At 40.5% G+C, this 24,246-nt stretch overlaps 2 protein-coding genes across 3 annotated transcripts in view; one reads left to right on the top strand and one right to left on the bottom strand.

Moving 5' to 3' along the window:
* Nucleotides 1-169: 169 nt before the first annotated feature.
* On the top strand, nt 170-9,604 carry LOC106650842 (GATA zinc finger domain-containing protein 10-like). Its single transcript, XM_023462407.1, has 4 exons — nt 170-1,878; nt 2,727-3,182; nt 6,030-7,176; nt 8,162-9,604. The coding sequence occupies exons 1-3, from the start codon at nt 602-604 to the stop codon at nt 6,877-6,879; spliced, it is 2,583 nt and encodes an 860-aa protein (XP_023318175.1). The 5' UTR covers nt 170-601; the 3' UTR covers nt 6,880-7,176; nt 8,162-9,604.
* A 3,222-nt stretch (nt 9,605-12,826) lies between these two features.
* LOC106650958 (cysteine-rich motor neuron 1 protein-like) overlaps nt 12,827-24,246 on the bottom strand; it is a 35,344-nt gene continuing 23,924 nt past the window's right edge. For both annotated transcript variants that reach the window (XM_023462365.1, XM_023462366.1), the window contains 5 exons: nt 16,765-16,956; nt 16,082-16,407; nt 15,708-16,007; nt 14,992-15,207; nt 12,827-13,717 (listed from right to left, as the gene is read on the bottom strand). In XM_023462365.1, the coding sequence (XP_023318133.1) occupies nt 13,451-13,717; nt 14,992-15,207; nt 15,708-16,007; nt 16,082-16,407; nt 16,765-16,956 (1,301 nt within the window). In that variant the 3' untranslated portion in view covers nt 12,827-13,450. The remainder of the gene's footprint in view (nt 13,718-14,991; nt 15,208-15,707; nt 16,008-16,081; nt 16,408-16,764; nt 16,957-24,246) is intronic.

Here is a 24,246-nt window from a genome sequence, read left to right as displayed (position 1 = left end):
TACATACATCATTGTAAAGACTAACCCAATAGAAATGCTGCGTTTGTGTGCGTTACTCTCCCACTCCACGTCTCTTATTCCCGTCCCACTCCTCGCGTTCTGGAGCCCCGCCGCTTGCCAAGCTCTGCATCTACGATACTTGACTCCTGCAAGTAGTCCTCGGTTTCAGTTGAGTAGTTTCATCCGATCTGGAAAGACCGACGTATTTTGTGTCTCTCGAATTAAGATTTGTAACGATAGCCTGTAGATCGAGTACCGGCTTGGGCACTGGCCCAGTTCCGATTTCATAATAAATAATCAGGTGTACGGGCACTGCCGTGTTTATTAAATAATGTGCCAGCGGTGTATCGGCGCTCTTGTGTGATCGACAAATTTTGTAAATAATCGACGCGCGACGACCCGCGTGTGTGTATATCGTGCGAAGTTTACTTGTGTCGCGCTCAACGCGCAGCGTACATTTAGTACGCGTCGAGTGCTGATCGTGTGTGTGTGTATGCGAGTGATGCTGAGAGGTCCGACGCAGCTCGAGAGCTAAACGTCGTCGTCGTCGTTGCTGTAATCGTCCTCGTCCTTGCACAGGGACGTTCCACGCGGCTCCATCATGAAGGAAACGAACAATCACCACAGACAGGCAAAGCCTCACCACCATCCCTACGAACTCGTGCACGAGTACGCGGCGATACAAGCGACGCAAGCGGCGCAAGCAGCCGCCGCTGCGGCGGTAGGCATGTCGGCCGACCCTTACAGTGCCGTGCTGCAAGCTTCGATGCAGTCGTCGCATACCGTCGTCAATCCGCACTTCTTCTCCACCAGTCCTCATCTCCCAGTCTATCATCATTCTCATCCCCATCCCCATCCCCATGCCCATACACACCATCATCATAGCACCAGCAGCGGCGGCGGCGTCATCTACCCGTCGCTCTCTCCGCCGCTTCAATCCTTGCAGCAGCTGCAGCAGCAGCACCAACAGCAGCAGCTGCAACAGCAACAGCAACAGCAACAGCAGCACTTCCCGACGGTCTTGCCCCTGTTGTCGTCGTCGCCGTCGTCGTCCTCGCCACCCGCGATAACGACTAGCCCGGTGAATTCGACGTCCCCCTCCTTCACAACCGCCACCCTGTCGGTGCGACGCAACATTCAGGACTTCCAAAGCCAGCAGCAGCAGCAGCAGCAGCAGCAGCAGCCGCAGCAGCAGCAGCCGCAGCTGCTGCCGAAAATTCAGCCACCGCAAGCACAGCAACAGCACACAACACAGCAGCAATTGCCGCCAAGTATCATTCCCGAGGAAGTCTTAGTGCCCAAATTGAACCGTCGCAACCAGCAGCTTCCGTTGTTTCGGCCGGAGCAGCAGCAGCAGCAACAGCTTCTGCTTTTAGCCCAGCAGCAGCAACAACAAATACAACAACAACAACAACAACAACAACAACAACAACAGCAGCAACCCCCGCCGGCGCCGAGCGAACAGAACAGTCCGGACTCGACCGACTTCGCGGCCAACATCAATAACAACAGTAGCAACGACAATAGCAACAATAATGGCAATTTCAACCACAATAACAATAACACAATCAACAACAACAACAACATTAACAACGGTCGAGCTTGTCCCTTGAACCACATCAACAACAATAACAATCACAGAACCAACAACAACAATATCAGAAGAAACAACAACAACAACAACAACATCGAGGATGGGCCTGCGCACATCCGTCACTCGGAATCCGCCGAACAGTTGTCCGACACCGCCATCGCGGGTACGCATCTCCTGCAGACCATGTCGCCGACGATGCATAATATGAATCAGTTCACCTTGGACCAGGTGGACTGCATCTGCGAGGCGCTCATAGTCAATAAGAATTACGAAAAGCTTAGCAAGTACGTATATTATCTCATTATTCACCATTCAATTCTTTATATAGTATTTTTATATTATATATTACAACTGCATAACAGTACAACTACGTAACAGATCTTGACGGTTGTTGCATATATATAGCATCGAAACTCCGGCGCGTTGACAAAACGAAAAAGGGAAAGAGCTGCGTCAAAAAAAGAAAGAAAGAAAAAATAGCGAGCAAGAATGAAAAATTTCGTAGAAATCGTTAAATCGCCTCGTATAATACGCTTCGGAGCGCGCGCCCAACGTGCTAAACACGAGCGCGTGCTGCAGGAGCCATGGCCGCGCACGCCTTACGTTAAATCGCGCGATGCAGATCCCTCCGCCGCTACACCGCTAGCGCTCGGCTATATAAATATGCTCGACGTAGACTTTTTTTTTGATGTTCTTTTAGATAAAAAATAATTTCTCGGAACGATCTCGCACCCGTTATACATACGCACAATCACCCGTATTAATGCTAAATATCGCCTTTCGATGTGTGACTCATTCACGGTGCACGAGCGCGTATAGATATTTACTTTATATTTTTTTTATTTTTACTTGAGGCCCTCGTAAAGCACGCGACGAAATTAATGTGTACGAAAAAGAATTGACCGAGACTCTTTGTGACTCTTTGTGGAATTGACCACGAGAAGCTTTATTAGGGCAGATTGTAAAATTTTTCGTTATCGCTCCTTTTCGAGTTGGCTAAAATTTAATTACGCGAAAGAAAAATCAACGACCCGAGCCATCTCGAGGAAAAAGGGCCGAACAAAACTCGAGCCGATGGAACGAGTCACGGCAGTACCAACTTATTTTATTGTTATTTTTTGCTTTCCTACAGATTTATGGCCGGGTTGGTGGAGACCAGGTCACCGAGCGAGTGGCGACTGGTCGCCGAAGCGACGGTCGCCTACCATCGACACGACTGGCGCGAGGTCTATCGCATTCTAGAGTCGCGCAACTTCTCGATGCATCATCATCCCCGATTGCAGACGTTGTGGTTCAAGTCGCACTACCAAGAGCAGGCCAAGGCCCGCGACAGGAGCCTGGGGGCCGTCGACAAGTACAGGCTGCGCAAAAAGTATCCCCTGCCAAAGACCATCTGGGACGGCGAGGAGGTGGTGTACTGCTTCAAGGAGAGGGCGCGCAACGCGCTACGCGACATGTATATCAAGAACAAGTATCCGAATCCCGCCGAGAAGAAGATGCTGGCCAAGAAGACGGGCTTGACCCTCACGCAGGTCTCCAATTGGTTCAAAAACCGGAGACAGCGCGATCGCACGCCTCAGCAGAGAAAGTAAGTGAACTTATCTTAATCCCTTATCCAATAAATAATAATTATATTTCACTTGATTTCAACGTTCGTTTCATAATTATATCATTGGAACTATATATAGGTTGACGGGTATAGAATTTAGGTCCTTCTGATTATTTAAAGGTAAAAAAGTAGATGGTGTTTTTAGTTTTTGTTTTCTTTTTTGTTTTTTTTTTGTTATGTGTCGTGCTGCTGCTGTTATATATTGTCCCTTGCGTGTTGCTTTGTGCTTACCGTTCCTCTCTCTCTCTCCCTCTCTCTCTCTTTCACCTCTCGTTCTCGCAAGTTTTCTGTTTTTTTTTCATTTCAGTCTTTCGATATGCGCGAGACGTACACGTTAAATGGCGCGAGACCCAAAGTTGTTATGGCTACGAGTTAGTCTGGCACGAAAGTCGATGGTCAGCCGAGAGGGAGTTACGCACAGGCCGACAAGCTGGCAGATATATCCAAGCTAGTCGCGAAAAAATTTACCGATTAACGCATTTCAAAAACGCATAGGTTCATCGATGAATAAGACCTATGCTATCTTGCATTTATATTCGAGTAAATCTAGACGAACTGTTTCGCTCTTTTTTTTCGACTTTATCGTTTTCTTTTTGCTTTCCTATACTTGCTAGCTTGCTTCGGACTGTGTCCTCGCTTAATTGAGATGTAATGGTTGAATTTTACGCATTAAAAATACGCACACTCGACTTGGATTAAGAATACATAATACGAAATATACGAAAGCAGAAAAAGCACAATCGAGCACTGCATACAACATAGCGTGAAGCAGCAGCAAAATTCTGAATAGCTCACACAAGTCTCCCTGAGACGAAGCTGAGCTGCGCCGAGTCACACTTCTCTCTCTCTCTCTCTCTCTTTTGCTCTTTCTCGCTTCGGTTTATACACATTCAGAATGTGTTTAGGCAGAAAATCGAGTAGTTGAAAAGCCTAGCGTAATCCTCGAAAGGGATTAGTCCTCGACAATTGCGCAAACATAAACGGACCAAATCCTATTTATCCTCTCTCTCTCTCTCTCTCTTTCTAGTTTTTGCTGCACGCGCAAAACCTTCGTGTACGTATAAAACGAGAGGGGATGTAAAATGCGCACACACACACACACACATGTACATATTTTTCGAAACATCATTATTACATGTACACAACGTCTGCGTATTATAAGAGATTGAATAAGACCAGATCTGAGCCAAAAAAAAGTACACGCCCCTTGTTCGCACGCGACCGCTTGCAATGTCTACTATTTTCTACTATCCTTATTACATGAGTATTTTCATTTGGAGTGTAAATCACTCGAGATTACTATGGAGTGCTATCGATTATTAAGGCTATTAGCAATCACTTGAAGCACATTAGTAGTGCGATTAATAAGTTTTACTAAAATGTATGGCGAATTTATTTTTTAAATAAAATAAAAATAATCTATTAACTTTAGAGTATGTGATCTAAGAATTTTAAATTTTCGAAAATTTTTGTGGATCTTCTTATACAATAATTTACATAAAGTTTATATTTCATTTATGAGAAGCATCTTTGCGAACTCCATACAGCCCACACTTATACGAATCGAATCATATATGTAACAATCGTTAAAAGCTGTGTCCTCGTACAAACGTCTCTGCACGATGTAAGAGCAAAATAAGAAAGAAAGAAAGGAACGCACATTTATACGCCCCCGTGCAAATGAAAAGAGAGAGAGAGAGAGAGAGAGTAATGCGCGGAGTGTGAGCAAGTAAGAGAAAAAGAGAGTGAAAGGAAAAAATAAAAGAAGGTATAATACACATCGATGCTTGCGCACGGCACTCGTATATATAGGTATATATAGATGACGAACGTGCAAAAGGAGAAAAAAGCGCGAGGCTTGCCTAGAGTCGGTCTTTGTGTTGTCGAGTTCCTTCCGTACACACCACGAGCACATTTTTATATACACAACGCGATATAGGAGGCGGTTCTTGGCGCGCAACTCCAAGCAGCGGAGAATCGAGTTTGACGCAAAATTTTGTCCTTCTGCGCCCGCGTGCTCGTTATAAATGATATTTGTTGGGGAACGAGCGATACCCATTCTTCTTGAGACTTGTGTTATGCTTGCGACATTAGAGACATGAGTGAAATTTAAATTATAAATGCAATAATATATAACAATATATATTTTTTAAATTGTGTTTATTCTATTTCTTGTGATAAATAAATCTTTAAATGAAGGGGTTAATGTAAAAAGTAAAGAAATTAATATTTACAATAGGTCATTCGAGCTCGTGCATTCTTAAAATTGTTTTATTATTTTAAATTTCGATCCAACATGTGTAATGCACTTGTGTCGATAGAATCAAATCTCGCATTAAAAAACGTCAATCAGATACATTTTCGTCTTCCTAGAAAATGACTTCATACTATTGCCTTAGTGTCCGAGCGTGGACCAGCTTCGAGCTGTGAAAACCCCCACTCTTTGTTCTTAGTTCAGTAGTCTCTCAACTCTCAATAATGGTCATGCACTTCAAAAAGTGATTAATTAAAATTTAATCGTCTTTAAATACCATAAACATGAGGTCAGCGTGTGTTTGATTGATGAAGCAGGTGCCAAAAGATTTTGACCACTAATAACCCCACGAGTTACATATTGGAGTGTTATTTTTGTTGCGAGAACAATGAAACAATCATATCTAATTCTTATATGTATAGTAGACCATATATTATATGCTACATAGTAGATTCTATTTATTACATAATAGACAGTTATATGGGCGACTTTAAACCCCAAGTAAATACTGTCACAATCCACTGTTCTGAATTAGTTGAAGCGATTAATAATATACGAATGACTTTTTCCAGCAATGGCAGCCCACATCAGCGAACCTCGCCGCCGTCAGCAGCGCTGCAGCTCCAACAGCTACATCATCAGTTAACCAACGAGCAGAATCAATTGCACCGACATCAGCACGATCAACAGCAGCACGCGCTACTCTTGCAGCATCAGCAGCAGCAGCAGCAGCAGCAACAGCAGCAGCTACAGCAGCATCAGCAGCAGCAACAGCTGCAACAACAGCAACAGATACCAGAAATCCCTAGTCACGTGTTACAGCGGCACATCGGCACATTGGACTCGAGCTACTCGTCGGTGACCTTAACGCCGATGAACTTGCAGTCGGGGCCGGCCGTGCCTACGAGCAGTCCGATGGCGTTGCTGCAGCATAACCACTCGCCGACGTACCACATGCCGTACTCGGCGAGCCCGATGATGCCGGAGCAACAGTCGCCGGCCGAAATCGGCGGCAGCATCAGCCCGAACGAGCCGCTGGACGTCAAGCCCTTCTCCTCGGCCGAGGAGGAGGATACCGTCGCATTGGCATCGCGCGGGGCGACCGTCCCGACCTATGAAAGTGAGTACGATGCAAGCGCTAGCGATAAGTCCGATGGTACATGCGCCGACAATGAGTTCTCGCTTTTTGGTAGCAATAGTTTCATGACGCACCATAGCGATGACTACCTGTATGTTATTGATAGCCCTTTAGGTGATTGCTATCAACACTTGAATCCTAACTGGAGTAAGGATCCCGAAATTATTACTCACGTGACAGATTTCTTAGCTAACAGACAGTCTCCTTATTGGCCGCCTTCGGGTACTGACTATTATGATCTTAACAGTAAATCATTGGGCTCTCTCAAAACGGAACTTGATTAGAGCCCTTTAGAGCTCCTTTTAGTATGGATAAGACCTACTCGACTGCTACTGATACAAAAAACTCAACTGCTACTAGTGACTTTATGAGTAATTTCGACGCACTGATTTTCGCAGTTGTTACTTATGGTACTGACTCTAGCCTTTCGAGTAATTCAAGTTCAAGTCCAAAGGACAGTACCCGGATTACGACTAACACTAACAATAACAATTCAAGTACTAATCGGACAAATGATGCCAATTTGACTGCTAATAATAACTAGACGGACGTACGGACGGTGTACATTTATTACTAAGAACGTGAGTAGAATCCGCTTGATATAAGCTCGCTCATCATGATCGGTCGCTTAATGTAATCAAAACACACAATCACGGTTTTACCTGAATAAGTTGTGCTTATTTGAATTATCTAGTTTTTGTAATCAAACTGCCTTTTAGTCCTGTTTTGATTGCATTGAGCGAACTCCATTGTACATTCATCAATCATGAACGACCGCGCAGCCCTTTGATAATGTCTATTACACATGTAATACACAGTCGAATTCGCTTGATGTGATCTCTTGGACCGAACGTTTCGGTTCAAATAGCCGGTTGATTTTTTTAAATAAAGCAATTTTTGTTTGTTTTTTGTATTCTTAATAATTTTTAGAGTACAGTGTCCGAATGTAGGATACATTTCTTTGTCCTTTTCTCGTGAAATAAGTCACTTCTGCGTTATGTTGAGTGAACTTTTCAAGTAAATCAAACTGTTTTAATGGTTTTTTATTTTTAATAAACTTGTTTCGCGGCATTAAAAAATTTAAATTTTATACTCGAGCTCGCTACGGTGATATTCCAATAACGTTTGATTCTAACAATCGGATTTGTTTTAACATGTAAAAGCATAGGAAGAAATCGCGACAGTGTGCTTTGTTTACATTAAATGGATGATACAATAAAGAGTTACAATTGAGCGGATTCTATACTAATAATATATAATAAACTAAGCAGTCGCACGCGACCAATGTGCAATTTTTGGGGCCCTCTATTACAGAGTCCAAGTGCTATTATGACTCCAAGATTATAGTCGTGCGTGGCGCCCCCCACGTGGGGTATAATATTCTACGTATCGGGCCGCTCGTTAGCCGACGCGTGTCCCTGATTATGTATATTACGCGTAGACAGCACCAAAGGACTGCGCGCGATATTTGTACTACAAAGTAGCTCTTGCATTTAAATTAGCCTCTTTATTGTATCTTCACGAATTCAAACATACTAAAACCCTTGTTTTTTTTTTCGTCTACAGAAAAGGACCTGAGCCACATCTACTACACGCCTCACGCCAACGTGGGCCATCAGTATTACAACGCGGCAGCGGTTGCTGCCCATCCTTATCACCACCACCAGCATCATGCTACGGTCATGCTGCAGAGTCAGCACGTCAGCAATTCCGCCAATCACCATCAGTCTCAGCAGCATGCTCACTTGGGACACATGGGTACAGGAAACTACGACGACGGCTTGGCGCACCAGCAGCAGCCGCCCTCGCTCTGACTGAATTATCAGCATCATCCCTAGTGCGCCGCGCGCCACTAGGCCGATACGACTGCATTTAATTCAGTCATGCGGTGCGAGATTTTTTCATTTTCTAATCTTTTTTTCTTTTTTAAAAAAAAGAAAATTAAGATTGGTTGTTGAAGATGAACAGAAAAGATATTTAAAATGTTTATGCATCGTTGCATAAGAAAATTTTAGACAAATCAATGATGATTGATATCTTATCAAGATATATTGCTTTTACATAAGCAAAACTGTAATAAATGGAGGTGGGGTAATAAATTGGCAGAATGTATATAGTCAATATAACGAGCAAAATTAAATTTTCCGGAGTGTAATAATTAATTCTGTCATCTACCAGAATTAATGACACATATAATGTGACTCCGGTATGAAATCAAACGATATAACTTTTAGCTAATCTCAAAGTCTTCGGAGTAGAAATTAGGTTTTTTTCTGTAAATAAGCGATATTCTGCATCGGCTACTTCTAAAATAAAACCTAGATTTAGTAAAAAAAGATTGAGAATAAAAAAGTGTATTATACGTTGTAAAGTTAAATGATGAAGTGATGTAAGCTGCAGATGTAGATGAAATGTGACGGTCTCTAAAATATTAATGTGAATCAAGAAATGTGACAGACTCTTAGGTGTTAATGTAAATGGTGAAGTGTAAATAATTACAGATAAGGAATATTATTAAGTGCAAATAATATACATTGAACATTCCAGTGGTTTTCAGGTAAAAGCTCCTTAAGAATTTAATTTTGAGAGTAACAATGGTAAAGTCATTGCTTGCCTTGATTAAGTTCTTTTCGAGACGCTAAAACGAAACATTATGTGTTGAGATAGTGTTTAGTCGATTTTATAACAAGCTATGTTACCTTGATGTTATGTAAATTTAACGCAGTCGTCTTAAATGCTCACTTGTAACCATTAATTTTGTTTTACCATAAAAAATACCGAGACGCGCTAGAGTGGTTTCGGCGAGAACTTGGTAATTCACAAACAAATACTCGACGGTAAATGTTATATGATTTTCAAAATTGCGACTAGCGAGGTATGAATCACATCGCTCGGCATGAAATCGTGGAACGATATGATTGTACCCTGCCCTGTGGCAGGTCGGTAAAACAGTGCTGCATTTTATTAGCCGTAGTTTTAGCCCAAGGTATTACCATAGCTTTTACATGCCAAGTCAAGCATGGATCACTTTGTATCCTTTTCACTAATGAATTACTGTAAGGTTAAATTTTTAAGTCCTCGACTGTCAAAGTGTAATAGAAAAATTAGGCATCCATGAAAGCGTACAAGATTAAATGATGCGTTATAAATAAAAAAAATAAAATAAATAATCTCTATCATTATTTACGAATGTATAGAAAATATATCTTGTCTTTTTATTTATTTACTTATAAATTATCATCTAAACTAATAAACCTCATTTTCAAAAATTTAAATGAGCAAGTAAATTAAGCTTTACCAAAGAAGAAAGCGGGACATCTTACAATAATTTAATGAAGCAGCAAAACTTTCTCTTTTTAATCTTTAAAGAACAAAAAATTACCCTGGATTCTTTATTCTCAAGAGAACAAGGGAAAAGCGATGTACCTGTACTGCGCTTTTTTGCCTTTAGGGCTTTTCGTTTTTAAAATGTCATCATCATCGTTTGAGCTTTTCGCAATATTTCTATAGTGTATAAGAAAAGAAACTTGTGCATTAAACATAAACTCACTAACGGTAGCTCTTACCGCGGTATGTCTTCTTGACTCTGATAATTATTCAGCAAAAGGGAACAATTAAAAAAGATACTTAAATTAAAATAATAACGCCTCATCGATGCCACTTTGTTCGAAAAAGATGAATGGTAAAATGCTTCCAGTCCAGTTTTTAAACTTAGCTTTATTCAATCGAATATAATATAAGCATGTACAATGTGGTAATCTCCTGGTTCGCGTTCATGATATGTATAAACTGATAAACGAAAAGTCTACGGCTAAACATTTTTAGGCAGCTAGCTTATCAGTCACATAAACTTAAAGAAAAACCAAACGATCAATGTTATCACTCTACTATGATTATCAAACTATCGAGTTCCCATTTAAAAACACAATCTCAACTTTTTTTTATATATTGTCCTTTTTGTATGTATACATACACCATTGCCTTTTCGAATCTATAAATACCCTCTTTTAATTTTAACAATCTTTTCCAGCTAAAACTTTCTATGGTAAAACTTTTCAAATATATCGCTAAATGCGGTTGCACGAGTTTCATAAATTTTTTTTAGTACATGACTTAATGTATGATACATAATGATATACTGTATTGTAACTATGTAATATGCAACGAATCTTATTTTTTAGCTGTATAATATTTATATGTATTTTTAGTAATTATTAGACTCACAATTATCTTTTCACATTGAAAAAATATATTATATAGATTTCAGGGGTTGGGGTACATTTTTCATAAAATTTTTTTTATAAATTTTCTTTTTATAATGACATTTTTTATAATGTACGTTTTTTATAATCTTTTTTTTTATAATCCATTTTTTATAAACCCAAATTTTATAATCTTATAATGGTACTAATATATTTCAAGTATGACATAACATCGTCATTTTCAACGCCCCATTACAACTCTCAGTCGGTCATGCAACCCTTCACTGACGTTGTTTGTCCGCGCTTTTTGCTGCACAAAGCTGGCTCATAACGTGCGAGTATGCGTCGTTTCGTTTTGCCTCGAGATATTGACCCACTCACATAAGTTTTCTCAAACCGGACACAACCTTGCTGGACACAACCTTGATTGCTTCAACTGCGTCAACATCAGGAATACATATGTGGTCACAGCTCGGGCACAACACTGAGAGGTCTTTTTACAAAGCCAGTACGCTCGTTTTCCTATAGTTCCGCCGTTTTTATAATACAGAAAACCTTCTAAGGATAGATGATAACTGGAACCTCGGGATTTTACCAACTCGGCCATGTTATTTATTAAAACCGTTACTTTGTTGCCAGTCGAAGAAGCTATGATGTATAGTTATTAAATTCTGTTCACAAATCTGATCAGATCAGCTCTGCTGTATATATACATATGTTGACAAATAAGTCGATGAGCTCGGTGTATACATACGTGTAAATTTATATTTATAAATTTATAATTTATTATAAATAAATATTATTATAAAAATAGATATTATAAAAAATGGATTATAAAAATTTGAATTTATAAAAAAAAGAATTATAAAAAAAATTTTATAAAAAATGTCCCCCCACCATTTCAGGTTTGAGTAATTCAAATGACGCTTTAAATAATTGGCTCTGGTCGGCAATGGTTTTGTGCCAACGAGTTATTTATTGGATGCTATTTAACATAAGCAATAAATTTGCTAATGTGCTAATGCATTTTTTAAGGTATGAATGATATGTTATATGAACGACCGTAGTAAATGATGAGATTATGAACAACTCCATGTAAATGGAAAAGAATACAAGCTAATTCACATCAACTAGAACATATGCTTACATTTTTTGCTACGTATCGCAATGCACTTTACACCACAGAATGATGACTTATATTAAAATTTAAGAGAAGATCGAATTTATGAAGAGGGCTGTTGATTTACATTTGGTACAATCTAATTTTTTTCGATGAAATTCATTTGTACTGACTTTCATCCAGTACTTTTTTCATTCACTAGATTTTGAATATTTAATTTTTTTAATTCAAAACAATAATTCATAATCATTTGAGAATCATCCATACAAGTTTTTTTTGAAAAAAACGTGTAATTTGATATATTTCAGCTCAATTGTTGGTATTATTTAGTTATAAGGTAATGAAAATTGAAACATGAATAATTAAACAGTCTCGATTTGTAGTTATTTTATAGCATTTACTCAACTTATACGTATATTTACATATAATAGTATGATTTTACAGAAACAAAAACGTTAGATTATGTTATGTTTTCGACTAGAAAAAAATTCTCACATACTAATATTTTCGAAAACATACTAGTTTAATTAGTACAAATTATAATTAATACATGTTTATGTGCTTTACTTTCCAAATATTACAAAGCTTAATTTTATGAACGTTTTTTAAACGTATTTATAAAAACAATCGCTCTATTTGTTTATTCAAAACAAAAGTGCACAATGGAAATAATCACACAAATGCTTCACTCATACGCGTCAAACAACAATACGGATCGTATTTTTTTATAATTAAAATACCTTACAACATTTTCAATACTTTACAGATATATAATATGAAAATTCGACCAAGTTACCCACATATGTTAAGTATTATTTCAATACGAATTACATAATGATACAATGTATAAAAATAATAATAACAATAACATTTTAATAATCAACTTCATTATTTTTAGTATCATAACAATTAGTGCGCAAAAAAAACAGACATTTCCGTAATTTCAAATTTATTTGTTTCTATTGATGATAAAAAGAAATAACGTGTCGCCACGTTTGGGAACGAATCAGTTACGATGGTCTGTTTTGATTTCGTTCGGTAATATTAGTTAGTTATATTATTTGCGAAGCAAACGAAGAATAATTGTCATGGGAACGTATTGAAACTACGGCAGAGCGACAAATATACATTAGACGAACAGTACCAAAGGAGTAACAAAATCTCGCTCACGTTGCGACTACGTTCAAATGCAAACATACGAATACACACATCCGCACACTTATACACAAGCACATTCAAAAGGTACGTATAACGACGATTTTTCGTATTCTTTCTTTTTTTTCTCATTCCCGCAGGCTCTTCGTTATTTGGCAAATAATACTGTGTCTACGACTAACGAAACGCAAATACACTTTATACATATATATATGTACACAAGGAAGGAAAAAAAGAGACGTAGGCGCTCGAATATACGGCGTTGGCGTCGTAGCTCGGCTTACGTATTCTTTCGATCGTTCTTTTTCTTCCTTCATATTTCCTTCAATTCATCATATAAAAATGAAAGAAAGGAATAAATAAACAAACAGCTCATCATCAGAGTGGCGCAAGCTTTTCGGCATTCCGCGACAGATGGCTCTCGTAAACGGGTATGCATTTGTAGTACTGCTGTGGATAAGCGTTGGTGAATTCGTTCTCGGATGTCGGCAGCCGTGCTCGAAAGCGATTTCGCACGAGATGAGCCATTAGCATGCAGCATAAAAGACCCAATACGCAGATGAGAGTGATCGGCACGACGCCCCAGCCTCGCGACGACGAGGCCGACGATGAAGTGCTGGTGGAATTGCCGCTCGCTTCTCCCTCCTGCATTAAGAAAAGCAAATTAGCGTTTGAAAGTTGTGATTTTAACGTTATTGAGTTGGCTGTGTAAAGCAAAACTAATAGTGACTGCAGAAATATTTTCTTCTCATTAAAATTCATGCATGTAAAATTGAGCTCAATGCAAATACGACATTAATACGTTTTATTTCGTATTTCTTCGCGTTTACTTTTTGAATATTTTTCTCTCTGTATCTATGAAAAAACATGAATATAATTCATGTAAAATATGAAAAATCCATCGTTTCAACCACCTCCGACGCATGCGTATACGGGAGAGAGAGTGAGAGAAAACTCGGAAAGCATTTAAATCTGTAGTGTACGTGCGAATAGGATTTCGAATGGAAATTCATGGGGATGTACACGAGGCTTTTTTTCGTTCAGCTGACGGCCGTGAAAGTATTAGCTAATCCGCCAAGTGATAAGCCAAAAAAAGATTACAGCGCAGCGAGAGCAAACAGCTTAGGCAGAAAAAAACTTTTTCCATCTGTTCAATTATTCATTCGATCGAGAGATGAGAATTTTTAAGAATATTTTTTCTGTCTTTTTTCTTTTTTTTTTAACGACATATATTGTTTGCGAACAGGCGTATATAGGCTATATCTGTAGGGAAAAGTTTGTCAACTGCATTGAAGCTCTTATATGAACGTTACGCCCGAAGAACTTTGTCCATGGCGTTACCCTTGAGTATTAAATTTAGATATATGGCCGATCTCTGTAAAATTATTATTTTTTAATTTATACAATTTTTATCATTTCCAATAAAAAAGTTCTTCAGTAATCATTTTAAAAAACATTAAGGACTGAACTAGAAATGTTTATAATATTAGCATGAATTAAGGAACAACGCCAAATTCGAGCCTAGGAAGAAAGATAAAATGGATGTTCCCCAAAATTCTGATAAAATACGGGGAGAAGTACATGTAGGTCAAAAAAAGTTTTTCATGCAATCGGGAAATAAATATTTTAGCTATTCAATTTTTCATAGAATCGACCATAAGTATAGAAGCAGATGCGCGTCAATCCTTCGATTTATTCAGAAAATGCGCATATTTGAAAAAAAATTTCAAAATTGAATACAAAAAATATTTATAATGTATGGTTTTATATATTCTTCTCAAAATTGTATGAGAGAAAAAATGTTCAAGTCCGAAAATTCGTATGGCAAAGGAAAAAAATGCAATGCATCATAATTTTCAACTCGAACAAACACCGAGTACATAAAGTCGATAAAGAATTATACAAAATAAGAGCCTTACCATGGTTGTTTTAGGAGGACAAATAGGACAGCAGGAGCCGTTAGACGGTGGCATTGGATTTTCACAGTAGTTGATGCACTCCGTGGTGCCTGAGCAACTAATGTGGCCGTTCTGCCTGCACACACACTTGCGACAAGGATCAGGGCTCCAAGTTTCGTCCGGTTTGTAGATCTGCCTACTGTCTGGATCCTGACAGTTCGAGCGACATTTGCAAATCTGTGAAATACGAGTATCATGAGCATGGTGAAAAGAAAAAGAGAAAAAAAAAAGAAAAACAAGCCGAGCGAGTGTAATTATCAAAGGCACTATGCGGGTCTTTAAGCTTGTATCCATACAGTGAGCATGTACATAATAGGAGTAACTTTTATGCGGTGTGGCGCGTCGGATTCGCGCTCAAAGTTCACAATCATATTCAATTACGAGAAATTAGGTCAAGTTGGTTGGCATTGTTGTATGTTCGTTTTGTCGCGCTCACTTTACGCATGTAATTACGCAAAGGTATTAAAATGGAAAATTGAGCGCTGCTTATAATGTTTTATGCAGGTCTTACAAGCGTCGTGATTCTGCCGAAGCTTCATAATAACAATAACAGCTCGTTAGATGTAATAAAAATAATGAGTAGAGCACAAAGAGCTATGCGCACCCGCGCACGGCTGTCTGAATTATCCGGAGAGAATCAAATGAAGCAAAACCAGGAGTGCTCGCAGCAGACTCACCTGGCAGCCCTTGTCGTCGCGTCTGTAGCCTTGCGGGCACTTCTTTGGGCAGGACTCGAGCCTCGGGCACTCCAGTCGGCACGAGCAAGTCGGACAGCCATTTGAATCCAGCAAATTGCCGTACGGGCAAACCGTCTTGGCCTGTAGGCAGTTGGGCTTGGTGCAATTCGCCACTACTGAGCTTTTTGCCGGTGTCTCCGCGTCGAGAACTGTTGGTCCGGCAGAGGCGGCATCTATTGTGTTGGTCGTCTGTTGCTGCTCTTTGTTGCTGCTATTATTGTGCGAAACTTCACCGTTGTCCTTTCCACGAATGAGTAAAAAAATGTAATTCAACTCGTTCTTGGAGAAATGAAATAGAAGAAAGAGCAACTTACGAAACACTTGCAGATCTGACAGCCTTGCTCGTTCACATCGAAAGTCTCGCAACGGAGGTTGCAATCCAAGGGCGGCGCCACCTGGCAATCGATTGGCCTGTCTACGCAGTCCCCGCAGCACTGGTCCTTCCTGGGTGGTAGACGGCGATTGCAGGGCTTGCAATGTGGTATCACGCAGCTCTCCTTGCCATCGAGGCATCGGCACTGCATGCACGGGTCCATCGAGTCGATCCATTCGTCGTTGAAATTATGATGGTTGCCCGATCGGTCCACGCAGTTATCGAGCAACTTGCCCGTCGTAGGTCCGAATTCGTACCTCACGAGCTCTGGACAATTGACAGAAATGTGTCGGGTTACATTGATAATATTAACGAGCTGCGACTGCTAAATATATATCAACGCAATTACGAATTTGTGCCGTTTTCGATTATTCAATTTTTCCGCCCCATCTCGCTCGCGCGAGTATTGCAGCTTCCTCGCACGCGTCACGCTCGATTTCATGCCACCGTAACTGGGTCAGAATGGCATTTAATTTTCGCACTCTGCTTCTGCCCATATATATATATATTATATATGCACGCGTGTTCACAGTGTTTCGTGTGAGGACTGCTGTAGCGAGCTAGATGGGACATTTTAATGTCCCCGCGATGCACAAGCACACACACTTTTAAAAGAGTTATTACCTTGAGCTCGACACTCGTAAAGAGGGCAGCACTTGCCGGGTTGGCTGGAATCACCCGATTTCACCATTAGCGAATGTTGTCCGTCCTCGCATGGCTGGGCCTTCGGGCAGTCCGGGATGCATACGCATTGGCCTGTACTGTCCGTCGTACTGTCGTCGGGGCAGCTGTCCTGGTGGAAACATCTGCCGCTCTCTGTAACGAGAGGAGAAAAAAAAACATTTTAATACGTTTTTTTTCTATTTTAAGGAATTAAGCATTCAGTACTCGGGTCGTATACGAAAAACGTTAGCGAAAAAGAACGCAAGCGTTCGTAAAAGGCGGCGGCTGGCTGGACGTTGACATACACTACTTGAAAATGTAGGAAATTCATCTTTCCGCGCCGTTCTTTTAAAAAATAATATTTCCTCGCAAATTATCATTCGTGAAATTAATTCATATGCTATTGTGAATATTAATTAAAACAAAGTTCCACGTGACATTTTTTTATGCAAATATTCTTTATGCATTACAATAAAAATAAATAAAAGTCATTCATAACATTCTTCTTAATTTTTTGTTTCATTCTTCAAACAGCAAGAGCACAAGTTGGGCGTGATACTGAGGAATTTAATAGAAAAATCAATTACAGTTTTGTTCATATGTAATCTCATTTTCACTCCGTCGTTTAGACAATTCAGTTTCAGCTATAAGTTATAAATTTATGAAATTTGCACGTAATGGACGGAATAGAAACGGAGAATAAAGTTTTACTTCGTATAATTTATTCAACTTCGTGTGAAAGACAAAATAGATAAAAAGAGCAAAAGAAACTATTACAGTTGGTTTTCAGAGTGCATCGTTATTAAACGTGAAATGAAACTGGGGATAGGAAAAGAACAAAGGATTCTTATCTACGAGAGAACGAAAACGCACAAATCCAATCGGATTACTCTTTCAAATGAATTTCTTTTTTTCATAGTTGATCATTTATTCGATTATTTGAGCTATGCAGGTCATTCATATCGTTTATTTCTTCGCAATGATGGAATATATCTGCTTTATTTCAAATTACGTTTGTCAAAGCAGAGACAAAACCAAAATATATCGAATGTTATCGTTTACGCCACATTTCGAAACCACAATAATGGAAAAATGCACAAAAAGGCACATATTTATATACCTTGCGAGGATTTATTCGCAAATACCTGCGGTTGGAGCTAGGCTCCTGGCATATCGGGAACTTTTACCGCTCAACCGTCTCATCTGTCTGTCAATCACAAATTGTTGACAGGCAAAAAAACGAAAAAAAAAGATAAACAAACGTAAAATTCAATCCATTCGACGATTTGGCTAAAGGAAAATAGAAATACAATAATTAAACCTCAGCAGAAAAATGCTGTCTATAATTAGTTAAAGACGTTAATTATTGGAAATTAATTTGGGAGAAGGACAATTAATTTGAGTAAACCAATAGCTTTAGAAAATTCGTAACTCAATTTGATTTCAAAGAAGAATTCATTCGCCGAAATTAGTAAAAATTTATAAGCTTGATTGATCAATTTCGTAAAAGATTTAAATTTGTATTTATTTTTATAGCAAATTTAATGACGTCACCATACGTTATCTATACTATTTCATACACACGATCGTGCGGCTTTTGCATCCGTAAAAAGGTAGGCAGTAGCGGCGCAGCTGGCGTATACTGCACACACAAGTTAGGGACGCGCATCTATGCGTACGTAATCAAAATGTTTTACACGCAGTTCTCGATTCGGCGTCAGGTTGCCTTAACTAGAGGCAACCTTTCAAACTAAAAGCTCGATATCAGTGTCGGGCTTAGCCAGAACTATAGCTCGACCTAGATACAGATCTCTATCTAAAATGTTCAATGCAACTAGTTACATTTACGAGATTTTTGTCCTTTTGTTCCAATTCTTTTGCCTTTTTCTCCGCTTTTCCGAATTTGGCGCGCGCTCCGAAATATCCGAAAGTCCGCGATGAAAAAAGAGTAAGTCGTGGGAAAACTTTGCTCTCGGGGCAACGAATCGAACGAGAGCCGAGTAAACTTATATAGTGCGGTTATAGGGTTCGCGGCGTGCCGGGCCGTGCTTCACTTAATCGCGGAAACCGCCGAGGAGCGAACTGCAGGCTAGCCGCCGCCGTTGCTGCTGCTGCTGCTGCTGCTCAAGCGCGTGAACGTTAACAATTAAAGTGGAAAAAAAGTTTTTTACGACTTTGCTCTCGCTCGCTTGGCTTCGTTTTTGTAAGCGCTCGGCACTCGAAGTAAAATGCGCGCGAGTTTATATATCTGAATGTGCACAACCAGCAGCAGCATCGGTCGATTTAAGCATCCTTGCGATAATAGCTTCTTTTGCCGCTAGCTCAAATAGTTATACAAAGTTGTGTTAATATATTATTGCTTGACTTTGTGTAAACGCGTCGATTTGACATTTCGTTGATTAAATTTAATTCAACCGAGCCATACGTATACTACAAGACGAATTATATCGTAGCCACTCGAGTTTGGCGATATTTCAATGACCAGCTCGAAGGCGACTATATCCTCGGGATTTGGCTCTTTGATTCAAGAGTGTGCATGCATACGTAGAGAAGCAGCAGAAGCATCGCGTCGTCGAACGAGAGACAACAACAGCTGCTGTGATGCCATTGTCCATATACGCGCCTCGGTTAGCTGCACTATCTACCTGGATGATATAAGCATTCCCGGCCGTCAAGACTTTGTAAATGGGATTTTGGTCGGTTTGGAATATGTAATTAAGACGCGCGTGGACACTGGAGCGGCGGCAGCTTCTGCTTCTGTGTCCTATATGCTTCATGCTCGTAGAGACAGAGAGAGCACCGCCAAGATAATTACACCTACGTTTCGAGTTAATCCGAGGTGCTACTGCGCTGCTGCTGCTGCTGGCACAAGCATCGTTTCGCCTCGACGGGGAGCGTAAGAGTGGAGTTCCATCCAAATGTTATCAGTGTTCCCTCTTGCCAACTTCACTTACTCTCTGTCTCTCTCTCTCCTCTTCTATTTCTCTCTCCATCTACATTTACGCATTGAGCGCGTTCAGAAGCTCTTAGCACACGAGAGCGTGGATTTTCGAATTTCGTCTTGATAATGCACAAACTGTCCCGCCATTAGCTTTAATTACACCAAACTTTCGAGCAGCAGATCATAGCCTTATTGTGCAGTTGTTCTCCACTTTCGCGCTCGAGCTTCTGTTGCTGTTGCTGCTTCCTACGCCAGCACTAAGCTACGCGAAGAGTCAATTTTCAATACGCTCACTCGAGCGTAAGGGGCTTAATTTTCCTAGTACCGAGTAATATATAATCGAGATTTTCGACAACTAAAGCTTTGTCGTGTCGGCGCTAAAACTTGACGTCTTTCAAATGCCAATCTTTCAACCTCTACGTTGGCCTCAACTTATACATCAAATGCGTTGTGAAAAGCTATCGGGTAATCTCCTGATATAATAATAAAATGCAACACATATAAAAGGATTGAATTCATAAATTTCAGGTTATTATCGTATATATACGCGCATTTCCATTTCTTTTTATAGATATCGTCACGGCGCTTATTTTTAAAATAAAATTCAACGTTCGATGCGCACAACGCAAAGAGTATAGCGCTCAAATTCTCGATTCGCTCGGACAAATAAACGTTGACAGTTGTAACAATTTATATATTATGATTATGCAGCACACACGTACTTTACGCAATCGTCAACGAGCATGACCCGATCGATCCCAGGCATCAATAATAACAGAGTAGTTTATACGTTACAAACAAAATAAATAAATAAAAGACACGAGAACGAGATGTGGCGCGCACATGACTTCGCGATGGCGAAACATGAAATGCAACAATTAATTCTCCGAAGTCGATTGTGTGCAGCACAACACATACACACGAGCGAAGGCGCGTACAGAAGCGATGATTTTATCGAGCTGTATATTGGCCTCGATTATAAGCATCGACATCCGCATTTGCAAACGTATAAAAGTTTTTTATTTTGTTGTGTTTTTGTTCACCCCAGAGTAGCTCGTAACTTCGCGTCGGCGCGTTGTAATTGTATAATGGTCTTTGGAAATGCCGGGGCGTGATTCTTTTCCCCGAACACATCAGCGAGTGAATTTCATGCGAGGCAAACGAGTGAGAAAAAACTTTCGCACCTATATACACGCACGCGATGGAACGAATTCGATTCTCTTGATCCCCTATATATATGCGTATACGTATGTGTATAATGCACACGTGTGTGCGTGTGTTATATATGCGTCTACTGCACACTCGAATTGTACATGCATGGGGGTGAGGTAGAGTGCGAAAGCTCGGCCTGCATGCAGCACTGCGCGCCTAGCTCTCGGGGTACGCGTTCGTACGACCAATTTAATCGGATTTCGGAGCTAACGCCTCGCGCTCTAGCTGCTCTATAGCTAATGCTTATTTTATTTTATTCAATTCTTATCGAGATTTCATGTTTTACGATTTCGCTCGCTGCTGCTCGATGTCTGTGCATAATGTAACGCGCGCGCGAGCAGCGAAGAAATTAATTGAAGGATTTTTTTCACGCCGCTAGTACGCTATACTGCCAAACGATCCGAGAGAGAGCCGTAGAGCGAGGAACTTTCAACGCATAGTGAGAGATTCGTCGAGCGGAAATTATTCTCGAGTTATGATTGCGCGCGCGCGCGACACGAACAATGCCCTTTTTGCCATTTTGCACGGGGCGCGCGATTTAACGAGGATATCTCCTTTTTATTCTTCGCAGCGAAATGGCTCGACAGCAGCAGCGACTTCATTGGAAAACGATTTTTTTTTGGTACATCGAACCGATACTGCCGAAAAAAGACCACATCGCTCGCTTATTTCCACTCAAAGAAATTTGAAATCCTGCAGACACACGTGTAGCACTTTGCTCTTTATATTATTCTCGTTCCGCCAGGTATATAATCGGGGTCGCGGAAGCTGCGAAACGCAACGGTACGAAAAATTGAACGAGTTAGCTGGGGTGGTGAAAAATTCGTATAATCTCGTACGCAGCGAGTAGTAGTAGTAGCAAAGTGCGCGTATATTATATAAACAAGAATTGCAAACTCAAACTGTGTGCAAGCAGTTGAATCACACTGACGATTAAGAAGTAGCAGCAGCAGCAGTTCGCGCAGAGTGTGGCAACAACCTCGGGGATCTTTCATCAAGACACCACCAGGGAAATCATCTTACACGACGCGAAACTACGTTACTACTGCGTGCGCGTATCCGTAAAAGCAGCTCTTATATATATAATATAAACACTCGTACGAAAGTCAAAGCTTTACCAATGTATTTGACTTGCATCCGACTTCGCCCATTTAATTGACTAAATGCAATGACGCGGTAGAAATGAAAATGAATCACTCGAGTGCGTATGAACGTTCGCGACACAAGTCTCGGGGATATAAATACGAGTTTTCCTTTATCATGAGAAAGAGTCGAGAGAGTGAGAGAGAGAGAGAGAGAGTCGTAGTGCGAAGCGCGTAGGTAGCATTCCGCTACTGCGAGTTGTGTACGCAGTGAAATATGTAGTTCGCGAGAGGCAAACGTAAAAACAAGAAAATATAAAATGCAGAGAGAGGAAAGGAGTCAGAGAAGAAGTGCGATGGAGTCTCTGAACTTGTTATATACGTACTCAAGAAAAGGGTACGAACGAGCATAATAATTTTAAAAGACCCCGTTTGCCATGAAACACGACCCTTTTCCACGCGCTATCTCGGGTAAAAAGTCGAAGATTAAGTGTTGTGGAAAATTAAAAATCTTGAAAATATTGCCGGGAACAGCATAGTATCAACGACGCGTTTTCGCGATCAATTCGATTATTCTGCAGTTAGTTATGAATAAAGAAATCCGCATTAAATTTTCTGTATTTTTTTAAATTTCACTTTTGTTCGTGTTGGGTTTAAGATTCAGAATGTAGCGTATAGTGCAGCTGAAGTGCGCATGAATATGGCAACACACTTGAAATGCTGGATTGACATAGATGTATACGAATTCAGCCGATGTTGCGTCTACTTGAAAATTCGAAGATTAGAGATCAGAAGAAGAAAGAGTCGAATTCCATCAATATTAATTTACCATGCCTATACGCCTTTCCGAATAATAGACACTATTTCTCAAGCTCATACGTGCGCGCAGCGAATATAATAACTTTATATTCCTTTTAGCGCACGGCTTCAAAACAGAGGTATTAACAAACCTCAATTGATTCAATCGAGAGTTATGTGCGCGTTGCTTGCGAATAATTATTTCAAGTCAGCGAACAGCGCGCTGCACTCTGTGTGTGTGTGCATTCACAGCATACAGCCCGGCTCTAGTCTCTACTCGTTGGATTACGATGTAAATGCGCGCGGTGTGCATAAGAACACGACTCCGTGGACCGCATAAATATACAACGTCGAAATTTCTCGGATCGATTAATTTACCAAGTTACAGTTCTCTAGCAGCGTACGCCGGGCGCCACCGAGTCCTAGGGCCAAGGCAAGCTTGCATAACTATGCAGCAACGAAATCTATATCGAAGTTCTCTCTACAGTGGTCGCAACCGCTAATTTGCTTCCCGTTGCATTCACATATATAGAGCACAGATATATATTATACATGCGAAAATGTATTACAATAATTGTGTCGCGTGCGCGCGCGCGAGAGAGAGAGAGAGAGAGAGAACCCGCTACGCATTGAAATGTACTCGTGCTTGCGAGCAGGTGGCATGAACTGCTGTAGTATGGTTGGGGCTCCACACCGATCGCACGTGCTCCACTGCTCCACATGCATCCGCGCGCACACATGCACGGGTATGTGTGTATATGAATGTGTATGTGTTTCGGGTGTACGAGCGAGGGCAATGGTGCATTCGGTCAATCTCGAAAACATAACGCGCGTCTGGCAGCTTTCCAAAAGCTCAGCGCCGCCGCTCCGTGTCCCTCTCGCACACACACGCGCGCGGCTGTGTACAAGCCGAATGGAGGAAACATGGCCTGTGTATACCGACGCGACCGAGTGTGCCATATGCGAGCTTTCGATTGGACTCGGCGTAAGTTCATTTGGTAAGTGATATGGTCTGGATATAAATACGAGAAAAACTGTTGCTTTAATCAATCGAGTTAATTTTCTCATTGAACTTGGCTTTCCTTCGCTGGGATTTTCATTCAATTTTTAAATAATTTTGTGGACCCTCTAGAGCATTGATGTCGACACAGAAAGCTTGCAATTTTCTGCAACGTCCTCAAGTCTTGCAGAGGCGATCGTTGGTTACTTTTCTCTTCGTCCGTTCCGATAATTGCAGGTGTAAAAAATTGAAGAAAGTGCAAGGTAACACCGTCGAACAATATCGACTGAACTTCCAGGACAAAGAGTGCAAGCACGTGTATTGTCTCTTTCGTGGATTTCGGGTATCGATCTGCGACATGCATCCAGTGAAATTATAGCTGCTCTACAGCAAAGAGAAACCGCAGAGGA

Source organism: Trichogramma pretiosum, unplaced genomic scaffold, assembly GCF_000599845.2.
Source record: "Trichogramma pretiosum strain Unisexual culture from Peru unplaced genomic scaffold, Tpre_2.0 scaffold3, whole genome shotgun sequence".
Taxonomy (NCBI): Eukaryota; Metazoa; Arthropoda; class Insecta; order Hymenoptera; family Trichogrammatidae; genus Trichogramma; species Trichogramma pretiosum.
This window is presented reverse-complemented; position numbering and strand designations above follow the sequence as displayed.

What these genes read in the sequence shown, in the direction of transcription:
- LOC106650842 (XM_023462407.1), top strand. Translation starts at nt 602, where the DNA reads ATGAAGGAAACGAACAATCACCACAGACAGGCAAAGCCTCACCACCAT. An exon ending in AATTACGAAAAGCTTAGCAA is followed by an intron (nt 1,879 to 2,726) that starts GTACGTATATTA and finishes GCTTTCCTACAG; the next exon opens with ATTTATGGCCGGGTTGGTGG. An exon ending in CGCACGCCTCAGCAGAGAAA is followed by an intron (nt 3,183 to 6,029) that starts GTAAGTGAACTT and finishes GACTTTTTCCAG; the next exon opens with CAATGGCAGCCCACATCAGC.